Source organism: Carlito syrichta, unplaced genomic scaffold (assembly GCF_000164805.1).
Source record: "Carlito syrichta isolate Samal-C Ts95f unplaced genomic scaffold, Tarsius_syrichta-2.0.1 Scaffold58783, whole genome shotgun sequence".
Classification (NCBI taxonomy): Eukaryota; Metazoa; Chordata; class Mammalia; order Primates; family Tarsiidae; genus Carlito; species Carlito syrichta.
In genome coordinates, this window is record NW_007002879.1 from 79,797 (window position 1) to 105,509 (window position 25,713).

Consider the following 25,713-nt stretch of genomic DNA (forward strand, 5'->3'; position numbering starts at 1 on the left):
TGAAAATTAAAATAAAATAAAAAACACAGCATGTCAAGATTTATAGCAACAGTACTGGTAGGAATGTATAGCTACTTTGAAAAAAATGTTGAGTAGTTTCTTCCAAAGTTAAATATAAAATTTAAAAATAATTCAATAATTCTATTCTTAGGTATCCACCCAAAAGAAATTAAAACGTGTCCACATAAAGACTAATATGTGAATGTTCATAGCAGCATTATGTATAAAAGCTTAAACTGAAGAGAATTCAAATGTCCATCCATTGTTAATTCATAAAGAAAATATGGTATTGAAATACATTGAAATACTATTCACCAATAAAATAAATGACCTAATTCATGCTACAACATAGATAAATTCATAAACATCATTCTAAGTTTAAAAAAAAAAAGATGCAAAAAACTACATATTGTATAGTTTCAGTTATATAAAATGTCAGGAAAAGTCAAATCCACAGACACAAATCTGATCAGTGATTGTCTGGGTGGAACTGGAATGGGTGTCAGAATTGAGTGAAAATAGACACAGGGAAGTTTTTGTGGTGATGGAATTATTCTAACTGTATTATGGTGATGACTACACCCAACTTTATACATTTGCTAAAAGCCTATTAATAAAAGCTTAATTATACACCTATTATAGGTGACATATTATTTAAATTATATCTCAATGAAGCTGTAAAACAAAAACAAGTAATAAGGAGTGAGGAAGTAAAGATGAAACAAGTTTAGTTATATAACATACTGGTAGTTGTTAAGTCTGGATGATAGGTAATGGGAATTCATTATGCTATCATATACTAGAATTTTCAAAAACATAAAAAGTTGTAGATATTTATTCCTTATCCAATATATGGTTTGTAAATATTCTCTCTGATTCCAACATTGTAAAACTGCCTTTACACTCTGTTGATTGTTTTATTTAATGTGCAGAAGCTTTTTGGTTTGATACAGTCTCTCTCGTTTATTCTGGTTTTGTTATCTGGGCTTTTGATGCTGTATTCAAGAAATTATTGCCAAGACCAATGTCAAAAAGCTTGTTTATGTTTTCTTCTGAGTTTAATAGATTCAGGTATTACATCTAAGTTTTTAGTCCATTTCAGTTGATTTTTCTTTGTGACATAACAAATATTCAGTTTAGTTAACGCTATTTGTTGAAGAGACTATTTTTTCCCCATTATATAATCTTGGCACTCTTTTTGAAAATCAATTGGCCATATATGCATAGGTTTATTTCTGGATTATCTTTCTATTCTGTCCCATTGGTCTATTTGTTTGTCTTTATACTAGTACCATATTGTTTTAATTACAGTAGCTTTGTCATATATTTTGAAATAAGAAGGTATTATGCCTCCAACTTGTTCTTCTTTCTCAAGATTGTTTTAACTATTTGAGGTCTTCTGTGATTCCATAGGAATTTTAGGAGTGTCCTTTTTCTATTTCTGTTTTTAAAAATGCCATTGGGATATTGATGGCAATAGCATTGAATCTGTAGATTCTTTTGGGTAGTATGGACATTGTTTTTTTGTTTGTTTGTTTTGAGTTGAAGTCTCACTCTATCACCCAGACTGGAGTGCAGTGGCATGCTCCCGACCACCGCAGCCTCGACCTGCTGGACTCCGGACATGCTTCTGCTCAGCCTTCCAAGTAGCTGGAACTACAGGCGCGCGCTACCATGCCCAGCTAATTTTTTGATTTATTGTAGAGATGAGGTCTCACCAGGTTGCCCAAGGTGGTATCAAACCCACGGGCTCAGGCAATCCACTCACCTTGGCCTCCCAAAGCACAGGGTTTCAGGCAGAGCCACCGAGCACGGCCTAGCGTGGACATTGTAACACTATGGTTTTGCAACTCATGAACACAGGATGGATTTCCATTTATCTGTGTCTTCTTTAATTTCCTTAACCAATGTTTTATAATTTTTAATGTACAAGTCTTTCATCTACTTAGTTAAATTCATTCCTAAGTATTTTATTATTTTTGATGCTATTATAAATGAGATTGTTTTCTTAATTTCCTTTTTGGATAGTTTGCTGTTAGTGTACACATATAGAACTGATTGTTGTAAAGCTCAACAGAAAAAAAAGCAAACAACATGATTTAAAAATGACCTGAATAGACATGTCTCCAAATAGGGCATACAAACAGCCAATAGGAATATGAAAAAGTGCTCAGCATCACTGATCGTCAGGGAAATGCAAATCAAAACCACAGTTTCGATTACTCACACCCACTAGGATAGCTATTATAAAAAAATACAAAAAAGATAAGTACTGTTGTGGATATTGGGATTGGAACACTTGTACACTGTTGGTGGGAATGTAAAATGATGAAGCTGCTATGGTACACACTATAAAGGTTCCTAAACAAGTAAAAACAGAACTGCCATATGATTTAGTCATCTTACTTCTGGACATGTGAATATCCAATGGAATTGAAATTGAGATTTAGGAAAGGTACCTGCATTCCCATCTTCATTACAGCATTATTCACAACAGGCAGAATATGAAAACAATCAGCTGGGCTCGATTAATCAGCCTGTAATCCTGCGCCTTGGGAGGCTGAGGTGAGTGGATTGCCGGAGCCCGTGGGTTCGAGACCCACCTGGGCAACTTGGCGAGACCTCATCTCGACAATAAATCAAAAAATCAGCTGGGCGTGGTAGCACATGCCTGTAATTCTGGCTACTTGGAAGGCTGAGGTGAAAGGATCGCCGGAGCCCAGCAGGTCGAGGCTGCAGTGACCGGGAGCGGCCACTGCACTCCAGTCTGGGCGACAGAGTGAGACTCCAACTCAAAAAAAAAAAAAAAAAGAAAAAAAGAAAACAATCTACATGGCCATGGAAGAATGAATGAATAAAGAATTGAGAGAACCGTAATAGAATATACCATAGACTTAGGTTAAGAGCATGCTATAACTCAATAAATATGTAATCGGCTTGTGAACAATAGCACAGCCATTTTAGTTTTCTGCTTTAAAACATAACCTTAGCTGTTTAAAGTTTCAGTTATGGGAAAAACTGCAAAGCTCCAGTTCAAGCTTCAACCCCTTCCCTTAACCCACTTTCCCCTTAGCAACAACCAATCAGATGCCAGGGGAAAATCACCTAAAGTTTCCAAATGTCTCTGCAACTTCCCCAGCTAGTGGGCCAAGGTCAGCCCAAGTCAAGCTAGCCAATCTTCCACAATTAAGCTGACCACCAGAGGTTACTACCCAATTAAATGGTAACAAGACTGGAAAGTCCCCCCAAACTCCACCTCCCTTTGTGTAAAAACATAAAAGGTGTCTGCTTAAGAAAGTCAGAGCCTCTGGGTGTACTCTGCTGCATTGGTTGTCGACAGAGGTCCAGGCTCGAGCTTGCAAATAAAAACCCTCTTGAACTTTCATCAAAATTGGCTCTTGGTGGTCTCTCAGATTAAACATTCGGCCACTACAGAATATGTTCTACACATACATGAAATATTATTTAGCCATACAAATGAAAGAAATTCAGCCGGGCTCGGTGGCTCAGCCTGTAATCCCGCGCCTTTGGGAGGCTGAGGTGAGTGGATTGCCTGAGCCTGCGGGTTCAAGACCCGCCTGGGCAGTGAGACCTCATCTCTACAATAAATCAAAAAATCAGCCGGGGGTGGTAGCGCATGCCTGTAATTCCAGCTACTCGGAAGGTTGAGGTGGAAGGATCGTCGGAGCCCAGCAGGTCAAGGCTTGGTGGCCGGGAGTGGCCACTGCACTCCAGTCTGGGCGACAGAGTGAGACTCCAACTCAAAAAAAAAAAGAAAGAAAGAAAGAAATTCTACCATATGTAACAACATATATAAAACCAGAAGGCATTATGCTCAATGAAATAAACCAGTCAAGAAGAACAAATACTGATGATTCCATTTATGTTAGACATCTGAAAGAGTCAAACGCAGAGACTCTTTATGTCTCTACTCTACTCATTCTACTCTGTCTCTACTCATTCTACTCTGAGAGTAGAATGGTGGCTGTCAAAGTTTGTAGGGAGGAGGAAGTTGGGAGTTGTTGTTCAATAAGTATAATGTTTCAGTGCCTGTAGTGCACACTTAAAATTTTTGTTAAGAAGGTATATCTTAAGCGTTCTTACAAAAAGAAAGAGGAAGGGAGGAGGAAGAGAAGGAAGAAAGGAAGGAGGGAGGGAGGGAGGGAGAGAAGAGGAAGGAAGGAAGGAAGGAAGGAAGGAAGGAAGGAAGGGGGAAAGAGAAAGAAAGAAAGAAAGAAAGAAAGAAAAAGAAAGAAAGAGAGAGAGGGAGGGAGGGAGGAAGGAAGAGAGGAAGAGAGGAAGAGAGGAAGGGAGAGGGAGAGAGAGAAAAGGGGGCACAGGGAAACTTTTGGAGTTGTTGAATATTTGTGTTACCTTGATTGTTTCTTGGGATGTGCCTATATTCCTTCTCATGAAATTGTATACAGATGATCCTCAATTTAGGATGGGGCTATGCTTGGAAAATCCATCATAAATTGAAAGTATTGACCAGACATGGTGACTCGTGTCTTTAATACCAGCACTTTGGGCTGAGGTGAGAGGACTGCTTGAGTCTAGGAGTTTGAGACCAGCCTGTGCAACATAGCAAGACCTTGTCTGTACAAAAAATACAAAAATTAGCCAGGTGTGGCGACATGCCCCTACAGTCCCAGTTCCTGGTGAACCTGAGGTAGAAGGATCACTTGTGCTCAGGAAGTTGAGGTTGTGGTGAGCCATGATCATGCCACCACACTTCAGCATGGACTATAGAGTGAGGTTTGGTTCAAAGGAGGGAGAGAGAGAGAAAAGAAAGAAAATATTGTAAGTCGAAAGTACATTTTCATTTTATGTTTTCAACTTACAATGAGTTTGTCTGATCACAACCCCATCTCTAAGTGGAGGAGTATACTAGTTGCGCATGTCTTCTGCCCCCTAATAAGGCTCAAAACTTAAGTCAAAACATCGTGATTTGGGGAAGTTTATACATCAATTAAATTGTTATTAAAATTAATTAAATTTTGTGTTAAAATAAATAAAATAAAAAGTGTTTTATTTAATTGACATTTGTATGTTCCTTATTATCCATTATAATTGAAGTATGGCTATTTATGCTTACCCCTTTAAAGGATAATTATACTTTTCTCCCTGATATTTGTAAGACACAAATGTATGTAGGTATAATTTGCTACCTAATGGTCTTTTATTTTACACACATTTTCATGATACTTTGCTTTTTAAGATATATGGTGAAGAGGCCAGGGGTGGTGGCCCACGCCTCTAATCCCAGCACTTTTGGAGGCCAAGGTGAGAGAATTGCCTGAGCCTATGGGTTTGAGACCAACCTGGGCAACTTGGTGAGACCTCATCTCTACAATAAATCAAAAAGAAATCCGGGCGTGATAGTGCGCTCCTGTAGTTCCAGCTACTGGAAGGGTGAGGTGGAAGGATCACCTGAGCCCAACAGGTCAAGGCTGCTGTGGCCATGAGCGTGCTACTGCACTCTAGCCTGGGTGACAGAGTGAGACTTCGACTCAAAAAACAAAACAAAACAAAACATAGTCCTCTCATATTCAGCCAGCAGGTAATGGTGGTCACTTCCCAGTGGAGAGAAAAAAACTCCCTTCAATCTTCATAAACCTACAGAGGAATCTTTTTCCTTATGCTGTCAGTTTATTCTCTGTCCTATCAGTTGAAGAACTTGGAAACATTTACTTCAGCTCACAATGCCTTGAATGTCATAGGTGAATATGTCTCCTTAAAAACAAGTCTGTAGGCAACCTCCTCAGGTCCCTTCCCACTGTGGGAGTTTTTCTGTCCTCTCAATAAATCCTACTTTCTCCAAAAAAAAAATCCATAGCAATAGCATTTAGCTTCTACTATTTTAAATTGTGTGCTTAGATAAGTGAAGTAGTCTATTTTGGGTAAATCGACAGGGTAAACTCCCTAAGTTAATCTGTACTTTGTACCCAATGTTTAATGAATTTAATAATTGATGTGGATAGTAGAATAAATCAAGTACTAATGAAATTAGTGTAGAATCAAATTTTAATGCCCAGAGATAATTGGTAGAAGATGTGATCTTCCCATTCCTCTGGCCTTATTTCCTGCTACTCTCCCGTTTGCTAACCACACTTTAGCCTCACTGATCTACTTTGAATTCCTCTGAATTACTAAATACTCTTCTGCCTTGAGAAAAACTTATTGTTCTAGGTTGAAGCTCTCCCCCCATGCTTCATCCACCAATGTTTACATATTTTTCAGGGCTCAGTCTCAATATCACTTATCACCACATCCTTCTTTATCTAAATGAGATCCATTGCTCTTCTCCCTAGGAACAGGTTACATTCCAAATGACTGCTGGTACATTTGTTCTTAGACCATATAGGAGGAGGGGCTTCCCCCAAAAAGTAATTATCTTTTGGAGGACAGGCCCCTTGTAGTACAGGATTTCCTTGCTAGGTAGGTATCCTTAGAACTTACCAGCATCAGCATACCAGCTAGCATTGTTGTGAGAAGCTGAGTTTGGCTTCAGTGATTTTTTTTTTTTTTTTGGTAGATTTTTTTCAACATGTTTCTCCATTTTATGATGGGTGATTTATGAGTGTACCTGCCCACACCACACTGAGTGTTCGGCAATTTTTGACCAAAAATGGCATGAACCTGTGTCCTACCATCCCTATTTACCCTATCTTGCCTCAAGAGACTTTTTGTTTTGTTTTCCTGGATGAAAAAGTCCCCAAAGGGAAACATCTTTACCAATGTAGAAAAGGTGAAACAAAAAAATGGCAGAAACGCTAAAAGACATCAAAATATATGAATTCAAAACTGTTTTGAGCACTCGAAAAAGCGTCTTAATAGGTGGATTACATCAAACAAAGAGTACTTTGAAGGTGACTGAACTTTAAACACGTAGGAATAAATGCACCTTTTTTTCTAAATGCATTCCAGGTTTTGTTTTGTTTTGTTTTGTGTTTTTGAGTTGGAGTCTCACTCGGTTGCCCAGACTGGAGGGCCACTGCAGCCTCGCCTGCTGGGCTCCGGTGATCCTTCTGCCTCAGCCTTCTGAGTAGCCGGAATTACAGGCATGCGCTACCATGCCCAGCTGATTTTTTGATTTATTGTAGAGATGAGATCTCGCTGCCCAGGCAGGTCTCGAACCCGCGGGTTCAGGCAATCCACTCACCTCAGCCTCCCAAAGGTGCGGGATTACAGGCTGAGCCACCGAGCCCGGCTTAAATACATTCCAGGTTTTTTTGGGGGGGGTCCTGCATCATATATCTCCTTTCAAGAGACCAATAGAGGGTCAATAAAGTCTTTTGAGAAAATTATAATTGTTGAGAACTTTGAGTTAGTATTATTATTTTTTTACTTCTTTTCTATGTCTTCCCAGTATTCTCAACAATTATTCTTTACTTTTGTGCTCATAATATATAATGAAGTTAATGTTTATAAAACATTTCAAAAATGCATACAAACAGGAATGCATCATAGTCTAAAGTAAGACACAATGCCCCAAACTAGAATAACTCTCTGACCACTAACACTGTTTCATTGTAGGAAGTAGTATTTGATACATGTTTACTTGTAGGTACAACATGCCTATGAAAGTTCTTAAGTTGAAAGTTTGTAAATAAGGGAGTATTCTCATAACGGTCTTATTTTTTCTTCATACATTTGTGGCTTCCATTTATAAACTTCTTTGTATACTTCTTGGTTTAATGTTGATATAACTCATGATACTATAAACTTTATATGGGTATGAACTGGGTTTATTTTGTTCATTCCTAAATACTCAGCAAAAATAGTATAGAATCTGACACTTCATAAATGTGTAATAAATGTTTGGTGATACATTAGCTACGCTGTAATGCATATCACATTTTCAAGAAGCCCATTCGTGTACTTATCTGCATCTCTGACTAGCCAGTCAAAATCTTGTAACCAGTCTACACAATCAGTGCTTGGTGCACTGTGGACACTCAAATGTTTATTGATTTTTTTAAAAACCACCTAAATTAGTAACAGGCCACTTTGCCTCAGTGCATTGAAATCTCTAGATGAACAGTGTGTAAACCACTGAAGGTGGCCTACTTAGCCTAGCATATGGCATAGACTCCCAGTAAATATTTAGGCAGCTCATTAACTCTAAAAGTTGGCCCTCATGGTTCTTGGCTTATGCTGTTCACCTTCCTTTGCCTCTTATAAATTCATTGGCAAATTTCTGGACTTCAACTGGAATGTTTCTGGTGGAGATCTTCATACTTAATGGATTGTTTTAATGTTCATTTTATATGAGATTATTTACTTCTCTGAGGTTTTTATGATGGTGAGCTGTTGCTATGCATGATAAACTGTCATTATTTATGTCCAGTGACAAGAAGTTATTTATTTTCTCTAGAAAATTATCTACTTACCTTATGTGGGATATCCGGTTCTTCTTCACCAATTATTGCTGAACATTTTGGTCTCCGCACCCATTTATACTCTTAAAAATTATTCATGGCTCAAAAAAACTTTTGTTTCTGTAGAATACTATATTTGAAGTTAAAACTGAAAAACATTTGTGATATTTGTTTATGAATTCATTTTAAAATTACATGTCAAAATAAACAAAAATTATTTTTAGCAGAAACTACATTTTCCGAAACAAAAAATATAGTGAAATTTGTGACATTGTTTTATGTTTTTGCAAATTTCTTTAAGGGTTAGCTTAAGAGAAGACAGCTGGTTCTTATATCTGTGTCTGCAATTTAATGTGCTGCCTTATCTCACATCATTGTATCCTCTGAAAAACTCATAACAATAAGATAAGAAAAAGTCCAATAACATCTTAGTATTATTATGAAAATAGTTGTGACCTCACAGTTCCCCTGAACAGGTCTCAAAGACCCTCAGGGGTCCCCAGACCACACTTCAGGAGCTGCTATTTGAGGGAATATAACTATTCTTGTACCTCCTGTAGCTATAGAATAGTAATCTGTGTTTCTGAACTACTGTATTTACCTGAAATTGTGTACAGATTTCAAATAAATTAAACTGAAATACCCTTTGCCTTTTCTCCAGGATGAAAATGGTGGAAAAAATGTTCCCTTTTTCTCTCTCTTTGAGGGACTTCAGTTTTCCTTCTCTATATATTTATATTCCACTGAAAACATATGTAGTATAGGGCAATAGATGACATTTTGCTGGAAGCGGAAATTTTTACTATCTTGAGGAATTCAAAATATAAGCAGAGCAATAAAAATCATCATAAAGCCCAGAAAAAAAAATATGTGAAATTATAAAAGAAGTGATAAAGTTGGTTATGGGTTAGGAAGAAAGAGAAAAATAAGGAAAGAAACTTAAAAAATGTTAAAGTCTAGAATAGGAAAAGGAAGCAGAGGTGTGAGTCTTTTTACTAAGTATTCCCCATGTTTGATTGTAAGTTAAGTAGACACAGTTTGTCAGACTTGAAAATGTTAGTAAATTTAAACAGAATAAATGTTTATATTCAAATGCTATATCTAGTTTTCCTATTAGTTGTCCTCATGTTATATCCTGTGCAATAATAATTGTATAAAGTGCTAATGGTTATTTCAGAGGGTTGAGGGTAGTTCTGATAGTCATACATATTTTCATGGTTTTAAAAGATTATGAAGATTTTCTTATATGAGAATTTTCACACCTTTAATTCCCTACTAAGTGTCAAAGAAAGGGATTTATTACATAGCAGATGTTGGCCAACTTTAGTGTAGTACCAGATAATAAATGTGTTTGACTTTGAGGGCTATTCGCTCTTTGCTACAACTATTCAACTTTACTTATTGTAGCATGAAAGCAGTCATAAGCAACATGTAAATGAACAAGCGTAGCTGTGTTCCAATAAAACTTTATTTACAAAAACAGGTGGTGAGTACAATTTAACTCAAGGGCCATAGTTTGTAAACACCTGGTATACAACTTTCCTTGGATGATTTTAGTTAATTTTATATGGAACCTGCCCCTCATACACACACACTTTGTTTTTCATGGAAAATCTTTCCAGACTAATATGAATACTGTTAATACTCTCTGATACACAATTAATATGACATCCTTTAGAGATTGTTAATATAAGAACTAAGCAAATGCTATATGCTAGGTACTGAGAATAAAATGTGATCACCATAGACAGAGTGTCTGCCCTAATAGTGCTTGCAATATTTTGATAAAGATAGGATATTGTAATATTTTGTGTGATAGAAACATTCTGATGGCTATGGAACTACATAACAGGACCTATTACTTATATCTACATATATATATGAGGAGAACTAATTAAGGAGAGCTTCTTAGAGGAAGTGATGTCTGGCCAGATTGAAAAAAAATCAACCTGGATCTTTCTAGATCAAGCTATTTGGAAGGGCATCCCAGGCAGTAGGAGCACTGTATGAAAACACATTGTGTGAGAAGACCTGACATAGAGTTAGTCGTAGATCTTAAGGAAGAGTAGATTTCAAGTGTTCAGTGGATTATAGAACACTAAGAAAGATGAAGAAAGTGAAGTAAGCAGAGACCAGATCACAAAGTGCTTTTTAACCCATGTTAAAGAGCTTATATTTTATCCCATTGGCAATAAGGAGTTATTGAATATATGAGGACATTATCAGAGATATATTTTAAGAAGATCCTTTATTCTGAAGTGTCAAAATTGATCAGAGGAAAGCAGAAACCAATTAAGAAGTAGTCTCAGAGAGGTTGTTAGGAATTGTACAGAGAGAATGAGAAGAGGCAGTGGCAGGAGATTGGAGAGAAGAGGGTAGATAAAAGAGCGATTTTTGAAGTTGAAGTATGTGGACATGTTTATGGATGTACACTGGGTATAAGGGAGAGGGAAGAATCAAGGAGGACTTCCAGATTTTCCTTGAAAAGCTGGGAGTTAGTAGAGCTATCCATTGGAGTTGACAGAGGAGCAGGAAGATGGTGGTATGTTTTGAATGTCTGGGAAGGGACAAACCTAATGGAGATTAAAGTCAGAAAAACCAATTTAAAGTCACACACTCCTAATTGCCTTTTTCACCAGATGGTGATGGCTTAGTGACTGGCTTTACTGATAGATGATGTAACTCTGCTTCTGGAAGACTCAAAGCATCCTCAGAGTTTTCAAAAGTCTGTTTCAGCATCTGTGTAGACAGCACACCAACACACCTGAAGGAAGGTTAATTGGATCTATTAAAATAGGGTGGGAGAACAGAATTCAACCTGGGATCTCCCAAAAATATCAATGTAGAATTTCTTTTTATCTAAGAACTGAATTTGATAGGGGATGTGAATTATGAAAGTGTTAGAATTCTAAATAAAATCGCCTAATATTAGGCTTTTTTTTTTTTACCACATCTTCTACTACTCACTCCTTCTCTCATTTCATTCTAAACTTTTTGTTCAATTCTTTGTTGTTTTTAGAACATTCTTACTATGTTCATACCTCAGGGCCTTTGGACTTGTTTTCTCTGCTTAGTTCTTTCCCACACCACTTGCACGACTTGCTCCCTCCCTCTCTTTATTTTCATATACCTAACTTAGTTAAACTACAACAAAAATAACCTCAAATCTTAGTGACTTAATATAACATAAACTTCTCACTCATGCAAACTTTAAAAACATTTTCTGGTCAACAAATAGGTTCCCTTCCCCTCCAAATAATGAATCAGGGATCACTAGAGTACATTGATTTTGTGACTCCAACAGCTTTAGTATGTGACTTTCCAAATAACTGTGGTTTTCCACATTGAAAAAAAAACAAAAAAGGAAGGGCAAAGTATATTCTACACATGGTAGTGGGGGGTGAGGGTGGGGTTATGCACCAGCATTGGTATTCATAAGCATTACTTTTGTTCACATTCCATTGACTAGAACTCAATCATACAGCCACATCTAATGACAAGGGGACCCGGGAAACAACAGCTAGCTGCTTGACTAAGATTCAGGCTGGGCATGGTGGCTCATGCCAGTAATTTCAGCACTTTGGGAGGCTGAGGTGTGAGGATCTCTCATGCCCGGGAGTTTGAGACCTGCCTGAGAAACAGCAAAATCTCATCTCTACCATAAAAAGAGACGAGAGAGCCAGAACTAGCCAGTCTCTGCCATGAGAATTTTACTCAATTCTCCTTTCTCAATTGTGATCACCCTTTGACCACTCCCCAACATCCCCTCAATATTTCCTACCCCTCTTCCCTGCCTCATTATTTTTTCTTTGTAGCACTTGTCACTACGTCACAACCTAGATATTTTATTTCTTTGTTTTAATTGCCTTCTCTTTCCCTTGGAATATAAGCTCTACAAGGCAGAGATTACTGCCTATATTTACTGTCATATCACTGGACACTAGCAGACCTTAGTAAATGGTTGTTGCATTGTCATTATACATATGCTCCCCCTAAATGTAATCTTATTTGGTGGTACATTTCTTCACAGATTGACATTAAGACTCTAATTTTGTCTCCTCAGCAAAATTTGTCAAAGTAGTTTGTCAGAAGAGAGGAATAGAGTTGTCAGATGGCTCATCAAAAAGTTCAGTTTTGCTGGGCTCAGTGACTCAGCCTGTAATCCCGCGCTTTGGGAGGCTGAGGTGAGTGGATTGTCTGAGCCCGCGGGTTCGAGACATGCCTGTAGAGATTGGTGAGACCTCATCTCTACAATAAATCAAAAATTAGCTGGGCATGGTAAGCACGCACCTGTAGTTCCAGCTACTTGGGAGAATGAGGTGGAAGGATCGCCGGAGCCTAGCAGGTCGAGGCTGTGGTGGGCGGAGGCGTGCCACTGCCCTACAGCCTGGGCAACAGAGTGAGACTCCAACTCAAAAAAAAAAAAAAAAAGTTCAATTTCAAGTAGGCCTCCAGTGTATTTTACGTGCTTTATAGCTACTATTATTTATATAAGCATGTGGGCTTAAGCAAAGTTCTAAGATAGAAAATTCGGTATCCATATTCTCCCTTTTTGTACCTTTCATTTACTCTACTATTTTTTGAATTCTTAGTGAAACACTAGGCTAAAACTTGGGTTTCTGAGAGCAAATTTAACCCTCACAACCACACTATGAATTGATTATTGTCCTAATTTTAAGATGAGCAAACTGAGGACAATAGGGTTAAATAACTTGCCCAAGTTCACACACTCAGCTGACAACTGGCAGCATTTAGATTTGGAATTATTTTCCTTTCAGGTCATCTCATTGCTAAGCTTTAGACTTTATTTCATCAATCTCCACATATAACCACGAGATGCTAGTCATTTCCTTAACAATGAGGTATGAATGACTGAAAAGATTTGGTATAATATCTCTCTCAGAAGAACTTCATGTTTTACAAAGCACAAACTTTTGGCAAAATTTGCAAATATCTAATTGCATGACTCGAGTACTAACCAGGTATGGAAGGCATGTTGGCTTAAAAATAGAGTTGATACCTGGGTACTGATTCTGACAATGTCCTATGGAGGGTGTGACGAGGGGAAGTTACTATTTGTCTAAGAATGAGTGGTTCTTTTTTATTTTTTTCAAGAGAGAGTCACTTGTATCTGAATCCTTCTAATGTTTCTGAAATTACAAGACACTGACTTATTTTGCTTTTCTCAAAACAACAACATGCTGTCTGAGAAAGACGTATTGGCTAGACTTGATTTCAACTGATGTTTATTTTGATAGCTTGTAGAGGTCACCTGACAGAGGAGCAAAAAAAACAAAATGGAAGAAAAAAGTATTTAGTAGTGTATGGTTGAGCCGGGCTCGGTGGCTCAGCCTGTAATCCTGTGCCTTTGGGAGGCTGAGGTGAGTGGATTGCCTGAGCACGCGGGTTCAAGACCCGCCTGGGCAGCGAGACCTCATCTCTACAATAAATCAAAAAATCAGCCGGGCGTGGTAGCGCATGCCTGTAATTCCCGGCTACTTGGAAGGCTGAGGCGGAAGGATCGCCAGAGCCCAGCAGGTCGAGGCTGCGGTGGCCGGGAGCGGCCACTGCACTCTAGTCTAGGCGACAGAGTGAGACTCCAACTGAAAAAAAAAAAAAATAGTGTACGGTTAATTTTGGTATTATGACATCAAAATTTCAAAAGTTGGATGACTTTGTAAATAAGCTCTTGAAATACTGTAAAAACCAGTTCAGTAAGTGGTTACATTGTGTAGCTCATGGACATATGGTAAGGAAAAATGATAAAACTAGCTTTATATAACATAAAGCTATCTTCTGTTATGTAAATGTGTGCTTGTGCCTTGGAATAAAATTCCTAGTGAAATACTACACATAGATTCAGCAGTGCTGTACCTCAGGCCATATGAGTATAAGTGAAGATGATACCTTCTGGAAAACTGAGTTAGGTAACTCAAACACTTCATCAGAAATGCAAATTGCAATGCTGAAGATGCATGTTAAGAATTTAAACAAAACTGTTGCATTAAATATAAATGGGGAATTGCGATCTTGCTAATTGACATAATGTTTTATATTATATAATTTTAAAGTAGTATGCATAGTCAAATTAATGAATTAAGTGTTATATGTAAGCAGATGATGAATCTGTCTACATTTTCTAAAGTTTCTATGTTAAAGTTGATCAAAAACCTTAGAGAGGGACTTCTTACTTGGAAAATAGAGTCGTCACCTTTGGATATATAGTATATAAATCACCTGAATTTCAACTTTTGTATTGAGGGCATTTGAAAGGTTATACAAAGGATGTATTGACTTGTAACCCACATTTTTAAAATAAAATAAAGAAGGAAAAAAAGATTCAAATGTGAAAATATCTAACAACTTACCTGAAACACTTGCTAGATCACCAAAATCCATCAAAATCATGCCATATTATTTGTCAGTCTTTTCTTCTTATCATAAGAGCAGCCCCACAGAAAATGTTCATTAAGAGTTAATGTTAAAAATCATTGAATTTAACAACACATGGATAGTGCTTCCTTTCTGATTATGCAAATCTTTCACCATCGGAATATGTGCTTCCTTCAATTGCATTAGAAGCATTTATAATGTAAATGGTAAAAGAGCCTATATTTCAAACACAAGACATTCTTTTTTTAAAAAATGCTAAATGTATTGAAACGCCTCTAAAAGTAAAATATTTAGCACTTAATTGCAGATGGGTAATGTTAAATATCCCATTCATTATTATTACTACCACATGTCTGAATAAATCCTACCATAAGCATTAAGCAAGTAGGTAAACAAAGAAATAACACTTCATGTGATGAATGCCAATTTAAAGCACATTTAAACTGGTCTGTCAAGAGACAAGTCTCAAAATGCTAACTGTGTTTCTTCGCCTTTCTGCAATCTTCTGAATACATAAATTCAAATTGCAGCTTTTAAAACTTCAAATCGAGGCATTTGAAATTTCAGAAAACACATGCGCTTGGAAAAGCAGATTATAACAAGGTCCCGGTGGGATTTTGGCACCATCTTTTTTATCTTTCAAAGTATAAAAAACAAATCGAGTCAAGAAGTGACTACCACATGTTTCCATATTTTAAAAGATGCTGTATTTTTTTAAAAAATTAAATCATCAGAAAAAAGTTTTTTGCATTGTGTAAAAGGAAAGATATGGCAAAAAATTGAGCCAAAGCCTTTACTGTTTAATTGATGATTTATTCTATCTGAGAGTTCTTAAGAGTTTTCTAAATTAGTGTCTATTAATATCCATAAAATTGTATGCATGTTGCTGCCTTTCAAACTGATGCTGAAGGTTAATTATAAAATGTACTTAATTATTTATAGTGCACAGATTAGTCCAAGGTATTCTCAGTGTCCAAATATAATGTAAACACAGAAAATTTTAGAAGAATTATAATTGAAAAACTAATTTTTCACAAATCAATTTATAGATTTAATGCACAGTCAAAATCCTCAAAGAGAATAATTTTATAATACCAAATAATGCACACATTACATAAGTTAGAATAGCTGAAGTGAGAGAGATGGTTAACCTACCAGGAAATAAACTTATCTGAAAGCTGCAGTGATTTAAGTCGTATATTACCATCACAAAAATCTACAGTAGATCAACAAACAGAACCTTAGTAATATAAAAACTTTAAATATAGTGAAAAAGAACCATAAATTGATAAAGAAGAAATTGTTCTGTGTAGAAAGCAACAATTTCTGAAAAAACCTTCAAAGTCAGAAACTTAATTTTATACAAAAATGAGACGGATTAAATATTTAGTTATTTGTTTGTTTGCTTTTTAAGATGAATGTGTATTCGTCTTTCTGTTGCTGAGTGGTTTCACTTAAGATAATGGCCTTCAGTTCACAGAAAGACAAATTCTGCATGCTCTCACTCGTATTTGAGAGCTAAATAATTGGAAGGGTGGGGGTTGGACTAAGGTGAATGGTGAGAAATTACTTAATGGGTAAAATGTGCATTTTAAAAAAAGCCCAGACTTTTCCACAACACAACCATGTAACAAAATTTCACCTGTAAATAAAGAAACCTGAAAGCCACTGGAGGATGCACAATAGGGTAATATCTGATCTGATCTATGTTTTAAATTTCATTTTACTCTGAAGCTAAACAGTAACTTCCACCGAATAATTTTTTTATAAAGTCCAATTTATTCACTTAAATAAAACATGAATGAAAGTTCAGGATCCAAAATACATGTTAATCTCTGAATAATTGTAGAATAGCCGCAATTTTGAAAATAATATCATTGAAATAAATAACAAAAGAATAAATTATTGTTTTTAAATTTAGAAACAAATAAAACTAAAAGACAAAGGTAAGCCGAAATATATTCTCAACATTTATTTTAAAGATAATGTGAAAAGAGCTCTTACAAGCAAATAAGAAAACACTGAGAAAAAATAAACAACAGATATAGCAGACAATTGACAGCAGAAACATACATGACAAACATACATACACATACATTTTCAACTCTCCTGTTAATAAAATGAACTGAAAAATATCTATGATGAGCTTTTAAAAAGTTTCCTAATTTTTATTTTTAGTATAAAGATGTGGAGTACAATTCAAGATTAGGTATACAAGTGGTCATCATACAGGTAAAGTTTCAGCCTCTCTTTGTATGATGAGCTTTTTCTTAGTCCTATCATCCTATCAACTATACAAGTCATAATGCTCAATAATAGTAAAAGTGTGGTGAAACAAGAATTTTCTTTTTTTTTTTCTTTTTCTTTTTTAGTTGGCATCTCCCAGGCTGGAGTGCCGTGGCATAATCACGGCTCGCCACAGCCTTGACCTGAGCTTAGACGATCCTCCTGCCTCAGCCTTCCGAGTAGCTGGGACTATAGGCACACACTATTTCACCCAGCTAAATTTTATTGATTTATTTTTTTGTAGAGACGAGGTCTCACTGCATTGCCTAGGCTGATCTTCAAGTTCTGGGCCCAAGCAATCCTCCCACTTAAGCCTCCCAAAGTGCTGGGATTATAGGCATGAGCCACCACATCAAGCTGAGACAAGTATTTTCTAACTATTTGTGAGAGTTCATTAGTGTTTTGAACATCAGCATTGCAAAGAAATTCAGCAAAGTGTATCTAAGTCCTTAAGATTCTTATTGTTAACTTTTCTTTCTTATTCCAAGAAATTTAGCAGACACATGAGCCAAAATGCATAAATAAATGTGTTTGTTGTAGGATTAAATTTATTATAATAAAAATTGAATTAAACAAAATGTCTAATAACAAGATAATGGTGAAATATTTGGTAACTATATATATCTTATTACTCAGATCTTAAAAATTGATTTTCCAAAAAGTAATTAATGACCTAAAGAGATACAGTAGAATATTAAATGAATAGGTACAGACTGTTTATAGAGCTCAATTCCAATTAAATATATAACTCTCAATTATAATGAATAAGTACATCTCCCTTCTTTTTGCTGGCTGGATATTCTTAAGAGAAAATAATATGCAAGTAAATAATTTGCAGACATGTTTGAAGTGGAGAGGTATTTGCTTTTGGAATTTTCCAAGCTTGGGCTTATTATATTTATGTTTGTTCAACATGACTCTTGCTCTTCAATATTTTGTTTGTTTGGTTTGGGGTTTGGATTTTTTTCTTCCATAAAATTGTCTGTTTTTAGATGATAACTGAAATTTTTAAAAAGCCTTACCAATCTGTCTAGGTTATACAAATGTAATCAGATGTTAGCAAGATTTGAAACTCTGTGTATGATCATCTGGAATCAAATGCTAATGGAGATAAAGATTTGCAAAAAATAGAAAAGAGAGAGAAAAAGATGAGATAGATTCTTAAAATCTAGACCCAAGGATTTGAATCAACTTAGAACTCTTAAACAAATAAAGGATATTTAACGTAGAAATTTCTCTTCCACAATTGCTTCTAAAGCCAGAATCTGAGGGAAAATGGTACTATCTCACATTCTAAAACACACTAATAGCAACTGAGTCCAGCTACTTTTTCATAAGGTTTAGCAAAAAAACAACAGTGGTATTATCTTTATTCCCAGCAAGTTTCAACATTTTCTGTAACTCCAAGTCTCAGTGAAGGTTAAGAGGACTCGGATGAGAGGAGGTAGTAAGCTTCGTGGGAATGCAGTGTTTGTGATAAGAGAGATCCCTCCCTTGCCCGCTTTTCATCTCAAAGGTTGGGGCTGCAAGAGAATTGCTGAGAACAAGTATGTGGGAAGAATAAAGCATTCTCTTATTCCACAGAATGTTTGTAAGCATTTAAACTCTTTCACAGGTCTGTATAACTTTTGGAAGAGCCAGAAGATTACCCTAGTTCCTTTGACTTTAATCACTTAGACGAGGAGCAGGAACCATAAGATTACCCATACCCAAAAAATCAACTGAGGCTGTGACATGGATTTATTCTCTATTTTTTCAATTTACATAAGAAATAATTGTCAATGATTAAACTTAGTAAAATGAAGAAAGGATGGACTCAGAAGATGCCAAATATGAAGTGTCAACTATTAATTCAAAAGTTAGTTTACCACATTTTATGTGCCAAATCACTGCTAATGACCGAAGTCTCTGCCGTGAGTTTTACCCTAAGTCTCTGCCCTGAGCTCTTCCTCTCGACCCTGAGCTCTAGACCACTTAATTTTTTTTAACTGGTAGTTTCCCCTAAATATATGGGACAACAAAATCTACTCTCAGCTGGAGTAAACACTATTCATCTTCCTAGCCAGATAAGGTGGGCCAGATACAATATGTGGGATAGGTTAAGAACACAGAAACTGGCTCCAGATGGCCCAGGATTGAACAATGGATTGACTACTTATTAGTTGTGTGACCTTGAGAAAATACTAAGCCTCATTTTGTGTCATGCGTAAATGATGAGTTAATAGTACCCATCGCATAGCAGTGTTGTGAGGATTTGGTACTTGGCACAATTTCTGCTATGTAGTAAGTACTTAATAATTGTTAACTATTAATACCAATTTCTCATTTTATCAACAAGTTCTACTGAGTTTTCTTCTACATTTTAAACTTTTCCTGTTATCTCCTTTTTCCTTTGTTACAGCTTCATGCTTTGGATACTCATTACTTTATTCCCTGGCCCGTTATGATAGTCACATCAATGTTTTCTGTCTCTTGCCTTACTCATCACACTTGCCCACATCATCTTCCATAGAACACCCAGAGTGAACTTTTAATGAAACAAATCTTTCCCTACTAAAAGCCCCCAGGTAGTTCATTACCTCCAGATTAAAGTGGTAAGCAACATTCTATATTCTTCTTGACTAGTCTCGAGTCACTTCACCAGCTTCACCTCCAGACACTTCCTCCATAAATCTTGAATCATTTGCTAATGCGTAATAGCAACTGCACTCGTTTTTGCATGCAAAAATTGGTCAAAATATTTTTATTGGCAAAACCTCATACAATTAAACACAAATTCCCACGGAAATTGATGCCAAAAGTTTTTGTTGTTGTTGTTTTTTGTTTGTTTGTTTGTTTGTTTTTTTGAGTTGGAGTCTCACTCCATCGCCCAGACTGGAGTGCAGTGGCCGCTCCCAGCCACAGCCTCGACCTGCTGGGCTCCGGCGATCCTTCTGCCTCAGCCTTCCGAGTAGCTGCAACTACAGGCGCGCATTACCACGCCCGGCTCATTTTGATTTATTGTAGAGATGAGGTCTCGCCAGGTTGTCCAGGTGGGTCTCGAACCCACGGGCTCAGGCAATCCTCTCCCCTTGGCCTCCCAAAGGTGTGGGATTACAGGCTGAGCCACCGAGTCCGGCTGCCAAAAGTTTATTGATTCTACTAATGGGAATAAACTGAAGTATCAGGCAAGTAATGCCATAATAATATCCACTTATAATTATACACAAAGATAACACCTATTTGTCATTGCATTAAAACTTTAAAAAATAATCCTAAAGCAACTAGCTAGTTAGTAGAAGCCACAAGAGCCTGAGTCTCTATGTCAGCGGTGAGAGACTGTGCAAATTAACCAAATTTCATCCAATCTAAGCTGCACATTTTATCACATTAACATTACTGAAATACGGATAAACTTTGCATTCCCTGCTGGCCAGACCACATGTGGCTTAAAAGAGAGATAGTTGTGGAGCTCTCTTAAGAAATGCTGCATTGCCCACACTCTTGATGCCATACAGGATGATATTGTGTGGGAAACGACAAACCCGTGTGACTCAGACTCGTGTGACAAGTGATACAGGAGAGTCAGATTTTAAATATGAGGATGATTTAGAAATACCTCAACCAATTTTTTCACTTATGTTTTACTTTTCATACGTACAAAAGAGGGACCTATGGCAAAAATTGAAAAATCTAAACAAACAAGCTTTATAGTAAAATCAAGCCTTCAAGTGATAAATGTCATAGTTTAGTCAGCAGCATTCCACTCCCACCTCCACACCTTACCTCACTGGTACTAAAATGATGACAGTCTACAACCTGCAACTGAAGGAGCTTTTAATTTGATGAAATGGTGTATTTCACATTGGTGTGTAAATGAGACCATGTCTCACAATCGGTATTTCTAAAACTGAGAAAGATTATTTTATTTCAAAACAACTAAATAAGTGAAATTGTAATGTTCCTAACACAATGAAATGATAAAAACTTGAGTTCACAGATACCCCAGTTACCCAAATTTGATTATTGCACATTGCATACTTGTATTGAAATATTACATGTACCCCATGGTAAAACTATTATATGTCAATAATAATTGACATGTGAACATGTAAAACTATTTTATGTCAATAATAATTAAACAAAAGAGAACAGAAATTCATGCAGTATTTAAAAGAACAATGAGAGAATTCCTTCATTCATGCAACAATTATTTATTGAGCGCCTATTGAGTGTCAGGAATTGTTCAGACATAATGACTGCACCAGTAAATAAAACACACAAAAATCTTTGCTCTCGTGAAGCTTGATTTCATGTGGGTAAGGTAGACAATACACCAAAAAAGTAACCAAATTATAGAGTATGTTAATTTTAAAAACAAAAGAGAAATATAAAACAAAGAGAAAGAATAGAAATTTATCAGGGAGGTGCAATTCTAAGCAGGGACATCAGGGAAGACCTGCAGGAGATGAGGGAGTTAGTCATGTTTGATATCTGAGGGAAGGGTTTTCTAGGCAGAAGGGAGAGCAGGTGCAAAGGCTGGGAAGCAGGAACGCATCTACTGTACTTGAAGAACACAGCAAGAAGGCCAGAGGCACTCAAGGAAGATAAAAGAAAGTGAAAGTAGATGGAAATGTGGTTGAGAGGTCAGGAGATAGGGGATCAGCACATCTTATATATTAGTGTTATTCACCATAAAGAACTAGGTGAGCCACATATGTAATTTAATTTTTTCTAGTTACCACATTAACAAAGTAGAAAGAATATATGAATAATTTTAATGTATTTTATTTAACCCAATATTAAAAGTATTATTTGAACCTGTATGTTATATAAAAAATACTAATGAGATAGTTTACATTATTTTAATCTTTTAAATAGACTTTTTAAAAAAAATGTTAGATTCACAGCAAAATTGAGCAGAAGGTATAGAAATCATTCTTTGTTATACTGAGTCTTTAAAATCTGGTGTGTGTTTTACACTTAGAGTTCATCTCAGTTTGTAATAACCACATTTCAAGTACTCAGTAGCCATATGTGGTAGTGCCTACCATATTGTACAGCACAGATCTGGGCCCTCATAGAACAATGTAATGACTTCGTCTTTTGCCGAGAGTGAATTGGAAAGCAATGGAAAAGTTTTGAGTGCAGAGGGAACATAATGTCTTGGGTTTTCACAGGATACTTCTGGTTCTTGTATTAAGGATAGACAAAGGAAAAAATGTCACATGTCCTAGGACAGACTTTGAACAAGCTCTTATCAAATAGCAAAACAATATAGACGAGCGAAGTTCAATAACCAGATTCTGGTTTGGAGAATGAAGGTAATTATAGTCCTTTCAAAGCTATGTCTTTGAACAGGCTGTGTATTATTTCTGCAATATGGGATTCTCTCTTCATGCTTCAAAACCCAGATAAACCATTATCTTCTCTAATATGTCACCAAGTCCTGCCCTAGAAATAACTTATCCTTTTACAATACTTAATCATAATCCTTGGTTACATGCATTTTCTTCTCATGGACCCAGATCCTCAACAGAGTTCTTGAAAAGTAGTAAGCTCTCAATAAACATTTTTTAATTTGAAGCAAAAAATTGTGAGCTAAACTTTCAAAAAATTAAATGTCCATCAAGAGTGATATATTTGTATCATCAAATATTATACAGGCAGGGAAATGAACAAACTAAAACTATATGCAGCATGAATCATTATAAATATAATTTGAAGTGAAAGAGGCAAGACACAAAAGAGTATGAACCATATGATTCCATTTGCATAATTTTTAATACTGGCAAAATTATCAAAGCTGACAGGGAATGAGGTACACTTGGAGATAGTAATTGCAAGAGAGAATGATGGGGTTTCTGGGCTTCTGATAATATTCCTTTTCTTTCTCTAGTTATACAGCGTGTCCAATTTTTAAAACTTCATTGAGCTGTGCAGTTACAAATGTATCATCCTATATGCATATAATACTTCAGTTAAAAGCTTACATGAAAGAGATATGTAGCTCCCAACAGACAAGAAAACAATTCATTTTAAATTATTTTAAGTCCAAACAATTTTATTCAGCTTTCTTACAAGCCAATATACAGGAATAAATGTATGATTTATTAACATACACAGTATATGTATTTTTATAGTTAAAAACTTCCACTAGTACAACATATGTTAGGTACTTTGAATCAATTTTTCTCTTTTCTCAAAAAAGGCTGTGAGTCATACTTTCGAAAATATTTTTAACATGCAGTAATGTAGTGTTTTTATTTAAAACCAAGATGAAGTTGAATGCGGAAAACTCACACCTGTAATTTCAACACTTTGGGAGGCCCAGGCAGGAGGATTGCTTGGGCCCAGGAGACCAGCCTAGGCGACATAGCAAGACCTCTTCTCTACAAAAATAAAAATGAAAAAGTAGTCAGGTGTGGTGGCATGTGCCTGTAGTTCCAGCTACTTGGGAGGCTGAGGCGGAAGAATCCCTTGAGCCGAGGAGGCCTAGGCTGTGATGAGCTGTGATGTTGCCACTGCAGTTCAGCCTGAGCAGCAGAGTGAGATCCTGACTCAAATAAAACCCAGATAAAGCCACACAGGGCATAAGTGCCTGAGTCCTGTCCAAAATCCTGGTCCATAAAATCTGAAGTAAATAAAATGTTTGCTACTTAAAAAATAATGATACAGCTGGGCTCGGTGGCTCAGCCTGTAATCCCGTACCTTTGGGAGGCTGAGGTGAGTGGATTGCCTGAGCCCACGGGTTCGAGACCCGCCTGGGCAGCAAGACCTCATCTCTACAATAAATCAAAAAATCAGCCGGGCGTGGTAGCACATGCCTGTAATTCCAGCTACTTGAAAGGCTGAGTCTGGGCGACAGAGTGAGACTCCAACTCAAAAAAAAAAAGATACAAATAAAACACATAGACAACCCTTGTTTTTACTTGTATTCTATAATTTGCTATAGGTATGATTTAATTGAGCATTTAAAAACGTGCAAAGTCATGTTATGTATTTATTTTAGTGCAGTGCTTCTCAACTAGGGTAATTCCCACTCCCAGCCCCCAGAGGTAGTTGACAATACCTCAAGACATTTTTGGTTGTCATAACTGAGGGAAATGAAGTTGCTCCTGGCATCTAATATGTAAAACAGGCCAGGGATATTGCTAAGTACCCAACAATGCAGAGGATAGCTCCTCACAGCAAAAAATTATCCAACCTTAAATGTCAGTAAGGCTGAGGTTGAGAAATCTTGCTCTAATGTACGAACATAATGGTCTTGACATTTTTAAATCAGAATTGTCATAACCAATTTTAATCTCTTACTTTTTAGAGTTTTTTAAAATATTGAAATGGTTTTGTTCAAAGTGAATAAATTTTCTTAAAATAAATTAGGTATTGTTAGCATCTTTTACATTATTTTTCTTAAGTGTTTGCCATGATTTCTTTTTCAGTTTGCTTTTTTTAAAAGTTTGAGAAATACGTTGTTTATAACAATTTTATTTTTCTTTCTGCAGGCTAGACGAACAAAAGAATATTTTGTCAGAATTTCAAAGGGATTTAAATGAATTTGTTTTATGGTTGGAAGAAGCGGATAACATTACTAGTATTCCACTTGAACCTAGAAATGAGCAGCAGTTAAAAGAAAAGCTTGAACAAGTCAAGGTAATTTTATTTTCTAAAATCCCCCAGGGTCTGCTTGTATAAAGAGTATATAAATCTATTTCTTAATTTAATCATTGGTGTTCTGCCCATTAGGTTATTTATAGTTTCTTACTAAAGTGTTTTTCTCATGACTTTATTTTGCTTTAACCCAATATCTTCTATCCCATGTAAATATGTATATATGTATTTATGCATCCATGTAATAAGGGGGACCTAAAAATACTGGAATTATCTTTTGGAGGATTGGCCCTTGTAGGACAGGCATCCCCCTCCGGATAAGTGTTCTAGGAACCCATTGGCATGTGTACCAGCTACTATTGTTGTGAGGGGTGCTTTAGGCTTCCATGAAATTTTGTTCTTTTTTTAGAGATTCTTTCAACACATTTGCCCATTTCATGATGGGTGATTTATGAGTGAACGTGCCCACACCATGCTGAGCGTTCAGCAATTTTTCACCCAAAATAGCATGAGCCCCATGGTTCACCCTCCTATTCACCTGATCTCACCTCAAGTGACTTTTTTGTTGTTGTTGTTTCCCAGATGCAAAAGTCCTCAAAGGGAAATGTTTTGCCAAGGTGCAACAAAAAACAGCAGAAGCATTAAAAGGCATAAACATTGACAAGTTCAGTAACTGTTTTGAGCAGTGGAAAAAGTGTCTTGATAGGTGTATTGCATGAAACGGAGAGTAATTTGAAGGTGACTGAAGTTTAAACATGTGAGAATAAATACACTATTTTTAAAATAAATAAATTCTGGTTTTTTAGGTCCCCCTTTTATGTATATTGCATCTACACGCACACACACACACACACACACACACACACACACACGGATGTATACATTTAATACATGCATCTAAATATGTATAATAGATGACAATTATTTTCTGAAACTAATTTGAAATTAATTTTAGACTTATTTAAGAATTCTACAACAGCCAGGCTCGGTGGCTCAGCCTGTAATCCCGCGCCTTTGGGAGGCTGAGGTGAGTGGATTTCCTGAACCCGCGGGGTCGAGACCC

General features: G+C 36.4%; 1 protein-coding gene across 1 annotated transcript in view; it reads left to right on the forward strand.

Annotated features, from left to right (window-relative positions):
* Window positions 1–25,713, forward strand: part of LOC103251561 (dystrophin-like) — a gene marked incomplete at both ends in the record, with an annotated part of 504,158 nt that overhangs the window by 17,988 nt on the left and 460,457 nt on the right. Inside the window, one exon of the mRNA XM_008050158.1 lies at window positions 24,545–24,692. Within this exon, the coding sequence (XP_008048349.1) occupies window positions 24,545–24,692 (148 nt within the window). The remainder of the gene's footprint in view (window positions 1–24,544; window positions 24,693–25,713) is intronic.